General features: G+C 35.2%; 1 protein-coding gene across 1 annotated transcript; it reads right to left on the bottom strand.

Moving 5' to 3' along the window:
- Positions 1 to 1,994: 1,994 nt before the first annotated feature.
- Positions 1,995 to 6,590, bottom strand: LOC103041330 (green-sensitive opsin-3). Its single transcript, XM_007241916.4, has 5 exons — positions 6,081 to 6,590; positions 5,812 to 5,980; positions 3,965 to 4,130; positions 3,243 to 3,482; positions 1,995 to 2,477 (listed from the first exon to the last, which is right to left on the bottom strand). Exons 1-5 carry the CDS (start codon positions 6,448 to 6,450, stop codon positions 2,367 to 2,369), a joined length of 1,056 nt encoding a protein of 351 aa, XP_007241978.1. The 5' UTR covers positions 6,451 to 6,590; the 3' UTR covers positions 1,995 to 2,366.
- Positions 6,591 to 9,421: the final 2,831 nt, after the last annotated feature.

Here is a 9,421-nt window from a genome sequence, read left to right as displayed (position 1 = left end):
AAAAATATAAATATTTTGACACAAAATATGCAGATATCTGTACAATAAATTGTAATATAAGTGAATGATTTCCTAGATATATTTTAGTGTATTTTTTGTTAAAATGTTCATGTTTGTGAGAAATACACTCTTCAGTGATCTTCCGGAGACATATATGTATATTATTAAAAAAGTTTATTATTTATACTTTTTCATTTATTTTTTATTAATTGTTAATCCATTAGTTTGATTAGTTATTTAAATGGCCATATATAATATTTATCCTCCTAGGTCCACATGTGGGGACACCACATTTTGGGCTGTCTAGACCATACCACTAAATTTTGCCCTACAAGGACCTGTTATCCTCACATATGGACACACATAATTTTTCTCAAAAACTACATCATGTAAAAAGATCATTCTTTATTTTTACAATTTTATTAGGTGCCATTTTGCCCAAATAGCAAAGGGAAATAAAAAAATGCATACCATGCAAGAGTTTTTAGGGTCTTAGGAGGATATATTAGCTTATACTACTGTATAATATATAAATGATCATTCTTTCGACAAAACTAAACATCCTAAACAATCAATCAAACCACAGTAGTCTACTAAAATAAGCTCTGCCCCATGCACTGGGGTGGTTTGGTTGGTTGGGTGGTCGAAAGCAGGACACACAGGAGCAGAGCGGAGGGAGGCGGGGTTTAGTGTTGATGTGTGAGTGACAGACACGTGGATTGGACATTTATGGAAATACGGAACAAATCAACTCCCTCATTGGTTCAATACAGGACGCAACATTTAGTTGCCAAATAAAGGACGATTGTGTATTTTATGGGACCAGTGGCAACCCTCTCTGTGAAGAAGAATAATAATCCAAAACGGGATCCGACCGGAGTTCACTGCTGTGCTGCGCTGTGCAGTTAAGCATTAGCTTAAAGATAGCATTTTTGTAATTACTACCCTTAAACAAACTCGAAATTCAGAGGATCCAGTGGTATTAAGAAAGTACACAGTACACAGAATAAAAAGTACAGGCTTCTGAACATATTTATTTACCACAAAATGTGAGAGAGGCCAGTTTTTAAAAAGCCTATTCAAAGACCCCACTCACTTGAACCGCTTAGACATGGAACCCCAAATATGGGCATAAACAACATGGCTGACTACAAAATATATTATATATATAAATAAATATATATAAATATATATATATATATATATATATATATATATATATATATATATATATATATACATACACACTCACACAAGCAGGGGCATAGCAGCTAATTCTGGGCCCTGTACACTCTAAATTTCAGTGGGCCCCTATCCATGCCAGTACACAAGGAACATGAGCGGAAAAAAACAGGATTTTTCATTAGTCCCTCTCCCTACTCGGGCCCTGGATAGTTAGGTCAACTTTTCCACCCACTACCACGCCCATGTGGAGTGCTACAGACAAGCAGCTCTCCAGCCCAGAAGGTTGATGAACAAACTTGCAGAACAGTAGATCTAGCAAGATGAAAGGAGAAAAAATAAACACACAGCCCAAGTGGGTTCGAAAACGGGTGCAAAACGGAAACAGCTGGAAAACAAAAACGGGTGGAAAACGGAAACGGGAACTGGCAAAGCGTAAGCGAGGAAGACAACAGGCAGGATTCCCTATCCATGCCAGTACACAAGGAACATGAGAGAAAAAAAATCTGGATTTTCATGGCCTCCTCTCCGTACTCAGGCCCTGGGTAGTTAGGTCCACTTTTCCCCCACTACCACGCCCATGCACACAAGTATAAAAATATAAATCAAAACGAAAATGTTAATCTTCACCCACCTCTCAGTTCCAGCAGAGGGCAGCCCAAACTCCTTAATGGCAGCCCTACCACACATGTTCTTCTGAAGCTTTTGCATTCAGTGTTTGCTCTTACAAAATATTTTGAAGTTACATGTACCATTGTGTATATCTATTTTCATTCTAAATCATATTACCCAAGGAATAAGAAAAAATAGAAGACATTTTTAAAATGCAATATTTATTACTATCATACAGTTTTTTTTTTTGTCTTTTTAAAATCTTTGTGGACAATTTATTTACACAATGTACAGTATATAAAATATACACATCTGCAAAAAAAGCAAAACAGCCCCAAAGGAGGATAGAAATCTTTAAAACAGGGTGACACTCCTGACATCCTGAGCTGTAAGTTGGCATCATTTCTTTGTCAGTAAGCTTTTGGTACAGAGGCAAACAATACAAACATTACCAAAAGAAATCTCTCAGTCAGCACATACTGTGGATTGTTGAGAAGACAATGTAAGCAAAACCGAAGTGCAAGTCAAGTTCAGAGATTTCTGATGGTGAATCAGTGTTGATACAGAGGCCTCTACGCTGGGGACACGCTGGACACTTCTGTCTTGGTTGACACAGTTGAGGACTCTTCATCTCCCAGGGGGTTCTTTCCACAGAACAGGGTTGTCAGCATGCAGTTACGGAACTGTAATCAAAGTAATCAAACAGGAATGTTGACAAAAGCCGCTCAGGCAGGCTCCCATATTATACTTGGCAACCGGGGTGTTGGCATTTGTGGCTCAGGCTGATTGTCTTCTTATACTAGCCATTTGAAAGTCAAAAAATTTACTTTTTGTCCCACTACATTATGCCAAAGAGTTGTTCCTTTTAAGGTTTGTGTGCCTAACAAACTTAACGTCATAATGAAAGAAGTGCAAAGCAAACACACCAATCAAGGTACAACTTGCACTTACTTTTGAATATATTCTGACATGCTGGAAACCCAACTTCCTAGTTTAACATCAGTGCAACAGTGTAATATTTTGGGAGTTATTATGCCTACATAAATGATGGAATATATAAGTGGAGTATTATAATATAGGAATGTGTAGTAGATCTCATTTGTAAAACCTAAAAGTTTTTATTAAAGGCAAATAAATCTAAAACTTAGCTTGTTAAAAAAAAGTTATTTACAGCCACTTGGTTCTGCCTATTAAAAACGTTTGCCCTCTATGATTTGAGCTTATAATCATTTTAATAAACATCAGTGTAATCCGACTAATCAAAATGAGTCTTGTTATAAAATTGACAATAGGACATTTAAGTATTACTCTCTATACATTTAAAGGCAATACTTTTGTACTTTCACTAAACTGGAGGTTTCAATGGAGGACCAAGAAAGGTAAAAAAAAAAAAAAAAAAAAACCTGCTGCAGTTTCCAATTATTGTTAATAAGGTAATATGGACTAACCTGTTTGTTCAGCAGCACATATATGATGGGGTTGAAGAGAGCTGAGCTTTTGGAGAAGAAGGCAGGAACGGCCATGAACTGGGCAGTGAAAGCAGCACCTTTGTTGAAGAAAATCCAGGCGGCAACGCTGGCATAGGGGGTCCAGGCCACCAAAAATCCCACCACCATCAGGATGACCATTCGAGTGACTTCTTTTTCTGCCTTCTGAGTGGATGCAGAGTCCTGCTGTGCTGCTGCAGCCTGGAGTTTAAAAACACAGAGGAGAACAATTTTTATACGATTGAGCATTATAATAAAACAAATATCTTAATTGAGATTTAAGACAACAGCTATAAATGCTACATATACTGTATATACATATATATGTATACAACTACATAAAAATAACAATAAAGAAATTTAATAATAAAGAGATATACTCTACAGTAATAATTACTGTATATCATTACTGTCAAACATGCATCTCCAATAATGTTCTTAAATTTGAATAGAAGTTGATAGTCCAGGTCTATATCAGGTTATTTTAGATGTCTTCTTTTGGTCTGTTTATCCAGATTTATTGACATGGTGTCCTGAATTTTGTACTAATAATCATGATTATCAGCACAATGATGATGATTAAAAGATGAAGTCAGTGAAGGTAGTTTTGAGCGTCAAATTAACACGAAAATATTAAACATATAAAAATATTAAAACAGTGGGTTTAAGCAAGGGTTTCTTACCGATTTGACTGTGCACACAAGCCGTCCATAAGTGAAGAAGATAACAGTGACAGGGACAATGAAGTGGACAACGAACATGTAGATAACATAGGACTCATTGTTGTATTTGGGGTTGAGTGTATAGTAGTCTGGTCCACACGAGCACTGCAGCCCCTCAGGAATGTACCTGTTTAATAACCAAACTAGAGTTTTATACATGAATAACTGAATAGCTTTATTATTTTTATCTTTATTTTATTTAGCAAGCATAGCACATTGTTTACTTAAGGAACTGTTATAAATTCATTATGATCTCTAATAAATTATTTAAAAAAAGTAGTAATAATAAATAACAATTGTAATAACAGATTCACACAAATCAGCCATAACATTAGCATCACCTGCCCTAAATTTAGTAGGTTCCTATTATGCTATGCCAAGAAATTTGGCCATTAGAGGCACTCTTTGGTATCTGGCACAAACATAAATGTCAGCTGCAGATTCTTTAGTAAATACTGAGGTAGGGCTTACATTTATCACACCTAGGAGACTAAAGCCCTATCCGGACGGGATTAGTTTCTCAGGGGGATGTCTGTAAAAAATATTTCACACTTCTACTTCATACTCTTGCATCCGGACTGCAATTGAAAAAAACTGTTTTTTGGCTTTCTCAGTCACTTGACATCTTGTTCAGTAGCTCCTCCATTTCCACTTGCTGTTGTGTTTACGTGGATCTCTGTGAAAACGTGTGCCTGAAGTGTAATTATGGTGCATGGCAGTGGACAAAAAGCTATTCTATTATATGCAAGGTGACGAAACTTACGGGAAAATTACCGGAGGACCACGGAGTTAAACTAAAACAGTAGGTAATTCAGAGGAAATCTGAGAAAAACACATCCCCCAAAAAAACAGATCCCCCAAAAAGAGAAAATTACCCCAGGACCCCCTGAGAAACTAATCCTGTCTGAATGTGTTTAGTTGCACATAAACCTTTTGTCAGTGTACTGTAAGTTTTTCTTTAGAGACTTTTTTGTAGGTACTGACTACGGGTGTGTCAATCTGATACTCACTGGCTGAAATATCAGAGGAATAAAAACATACAAAATGATCTATTAGCCCACCTAATATCATGTAAAAATACTAAGGGTCTTCAATTTGAAACTGGAGGAACTCATTAGGATGCTTCAAGGAACCTTCAGAGGATTTCTCTTCTAAAAAACATTTTCTTTAAAGCTCCTCAAAGCATTTTTAGGGAATACTGCACAGTTTTAAATTAAATTAAAGTTTCTCAAGGAATATATACTTTTAACTTTTACTTTTTTAATGCTATGATTCTAGACTAAGTGCATACAAACAAATGTATTATCATGAATTTATTTAACAGCTTAACAGGGGAGTGTATTGTATCGCACATGAAAAAGCTGTATCATGGTACTCCTCATACCTGCCTGATGTTTTGGAGATGCTCTAACCTAGCCATCTAGCCATCACTATTTAGCTCTTGTTTAAAGAGCTCAGATTCTTGTGCTTATTTTTCCTGCTTTTAACACATCTTTTAACAGCGTAACCGACTGTTCACTTATTGCCTAATATGTACATTGCATCCCTTTGCAGGTGCCACTGTTAAAGATCAATGATTTACAGTTCATCTGTCACTGGTGCTAATGTTATATCTGATCAGAGTATATTAAAAATATAAAAAAGGTTAAAATGTTGGGATTCAAAAGTGATTCTTCTATAGCATTCATCCAAATATCACTTTATGACTGTCTTTTCTAAGAGTGAGATAAAAAGATGACAAAAAAATGTTGATGCAAAAACAAAAATTTAGTTAACTTTAAACATAAGTCTTTAAAAGTAATTCTTACCTGGACCATCCAACAAGAGGAGGAGCAGCACAGGTCATTGCCATGAACCAGGTAAAACCAATCCCACCTAATGCATGACTGGCTGAGAATTTAAAGCTTCCCATGGGCTTGCAGACCACAATGTATCTCTCAATGGCGAGCACCACCAATGACCAGAGAGCCACTTCACCTTTAAAGAACATAACAGTCACACAATAATAGCTAATATAGTTAACAGTGAAGCTATCAAAATCTGGTCACCACATCTATGGATGCTTAGCATTGCTCACCTCCAAGTGTTGCCATAAATCCCTCAATGGCACAGGCTGTGGGCCCAAAGTAAAAGTAGCCATTGACAGCAGAGCTAATGGTGATAGTGAACCCGAAGCAGACCATGATCATTCCGGCCACAGCCAGGTTGACCAGGATGAAGTTGAGCGGCTGTCGAAGTTTCTTGTGCTGAGCCGTGACAAAAAGGGTGAAGCCATTGATGGGGAGACCCAGACAAATCAGAAAAAACATGTAACAAGCCAGGAGCTTAAACTGCCATGGTTCTGCTAAATAGTACTGCTCATAAACAAATGGATCCCGTACGAGCCCCGTGCGGTTACTCATAGGGATGTAAAAGTTATCCCCCTCAAAACCATTTAGACCTGACATGTCTGTGGTTGTCAGTAAATCAGGCAAAGGTTTCAGTGCTTGCTCCTTGCCCTCTTGTGACTCAGGCGATGTCCAAATGGCAGCATTTATACCTTGATTAAAGGGATTTTAGAGGATTAGCAGAAAAGTGATCAAGAAGGATGCTGAGAGGTGGCAGATTGAGGACTAAGCCTACTGGGATGTATTAGAAGGTGTGATAAGAGATAAACATCTTTAGCTTCCAGGCTGACATTTGTAGGATTTTACAACATATTATAACAGTTAACAATCCAATCAAACCTGAGCTTTATTTTGTAAGGAAAAAGTAAAGTAATAAAAAAAATAATTTATTTGTCTATTTGTAATCTTGTACATTTTTGCAACATTTAAGTGCTATTCCTTTTTTTTAAAGGAACATGAGTGTAAATGTAAGTATAAAAATATTACTTTTACACTGATTAATAGTATCTTTTGTATACATTTTAAAAATCAATGTATTTATTTTTCTTGCTTTTAAGTAGGTAGGTTTTATTACAATTTGCAAAGGGTGGTACTGAGTAATTGCTTAATAACAAAATATGACGTGTGAATTTGTGCATTGAAAATGAAATATGCATGAAATATGCATTTTTGTGATACAGAAAAGAAGCTAATGTAATATATGTAATATCTGATGTAATGTAAAAACAGACTGCTTTTAATCTGAGTCTGTAAATCTCTCTAATGACTGTCCAGCAGCAGCATGGGCAGTAAAGCCTGCAAGCAAGGGTGCGGTAAGCCTCAATATCTGGTTTTGTTCTCTTATACTTACGCTTATGTATTATACATCCTGTAAACACAGCAGCAATATGCTACTAGATTCAAATAATCATATTTAGATTTATTCATTTATTCCATATTCTTTTCAGTTGAGAAGGGACATGTTTGCCAGCACTTCCCAGGCACTTCTACAGCCTCATTAGAAACTAATCTGGTATTACTAATCTGATGCTTTAACACCTGACCTCACCTGACAAATTCACTTAAAGTATTGGTGCAGCAAGCATCAGTGTCAAAAGCAAAAAGCACACGGATGTAGCCTCTGCCATTAGCAGGTGTAAATTAAACACACATTACAATGGACAGTTAATTTTATAAACAAATAGGGCAGAATGTCTCTAGAATGTCTTTATTTAAATAATTTACAAACTATATTTTCTATGTATACATTTCATTCTTATTTAAATGAAATGAAAATTTATATAAATTTACTTTATATACAGGGGCATGGGAAGTTTTGCAAACACTGGTCAAAATGTTATTACTGTAAACAGCTAAATGAATAAAAGTCGATATAATTTCCAAAGGGCACAAAATAAAAGGCGAGACATTTATTATATATTTTAAGCAAACTTTTTATTTCTATATTATACAGTTTTACATTGGGCACACAAAGCCTGCAAATACTTTTGTATCTGTAATGAGTCTTTGAATGATATTTTTACCCATTTTGTCTTGTAAAAGTCTAGTTCTTTGAGATTCTTGAGCCACCTTTAATGACCTGCTCTTTTAAGGTTCAGATCTGTGAGAGTCATGGCAAAATCTTCAGCTTGCTCCTTCTGAAGTAGGTTATTGTGGATTATGAGGTGTGTTTAGGGTCGTAATTCTTTGTAGAAGCCATCATCTGCTCATCTTCAACTTTTTTACAGATTTTTCTGGTATTTCATGGTATTTCTGTTTATACCACTCAAAGACAAAGTTAACACAACTTTCACAATAATAAAATGGCAAAAACACACAACACCATTAGTAAGTTGACATGCTTGTAAAATTGCACTTGCTTTAGATTCTAATAAACCAATATTTCATATGACCCATTTAAGGCAGACTGTGTGACCGACTTTTTTTTTCTAATTGAAAAAGGAGATAGTCTAATGTCAAAGGTCAGGAAGGATTTGTCTATTGGCAGGAGTTACAGCAGGGTTTAACACCTTCAGAGCATCTTACCTATACAGCTTATGGAGGAAGGCATGTATGTATATATACACTTTATTTCTTCATTAACCTGATATTAGATTGACTGGTCTGTGTGACTCGTAAATAAGCGCATAGAAACTACTGATAATATAGATCATATAAATAAAGAAAGGCAGTCGAGTCTTTCTCATGCACTGATAGTGACGACAACACCACAAAATACAATGTGGAATGTGAAGTTGATGTAACACACATAGAATCTAAGACTTTTTCTTTTGATTAACTGACCACTTACACATTAAACAGGTCAAACAGAGCTCTGGATAAAAACAAGAGACCACTTACAATGAATATGAGTTTATTTGATTTTACCAAATTGATAACTTGTATAATCAAGAGGGAACCAAGCTGAACTGCTTACATTTTTGCACCAGGAGTGGAATAAAATTATCCAAAAGCAGTGTGTAAGACTGGTGGAGGAGAACATGCCAAGATGCATAAAAACTGTGATTAAAATCCAGGAATATTCCACCAAATATTGATTTCTGAACTTTTAAATCTTTATGAATATTAACTTTTTTGCTTTGCATTTTTTGATGTCTGAAAGCTCTGCGTCTTTTTTGTTATATCTCATTTTCTGCAAATAAATGCTCTAAATAACAATATTTTTATTTTTTGAAATTTGGGAGAAATGTTGTCTGTAGTTTACAGAATAAAACAACAATGTTCATTTTACTCAAACATATACTATAAATAGCAAAATCAGAAAAACTGATTTAGAAACTTAAGTGGTCTCTTATTTAAAAAAATATATATTTTCTGAAATATATCATATAATGTTAGAATTGATCCAGTTAAATATATTACAGTAACAATTAACACAAAAACCTAATTATGTAGATTATATTGTTGGTAGTTATTATTATATTAATGAATCACTGTGTAAATAAATACCTACTGTCCAGAGCTTTTGAATTAAACTTTTTACAGGTGCAAAGGACTTATATACAGTACTGTATATAAAGGAGTAAGCTTC

Source organism: Astyanax mexicanus, chromosome 18 (assembly GCF_023375975.1).
Source record: "Astyanax mexicanus isolate ESR-SI-001 chromosome 18, AstMex3_surface, whole genome shotgun sequence".
Classification (NCBI taxonomy): domain Eukaryota; kingdom Metazoa; phylum Chordata; class Actinopteri; order Characiformes; family Acestrorhamphidae; genus Astyanax; species Astyanax mexicanus.
The sequence above is the reverse complement of the archived record's forward strand: the minus strand, read 5'-3'. Positions and strand labels throughout refer to the sequence as shown.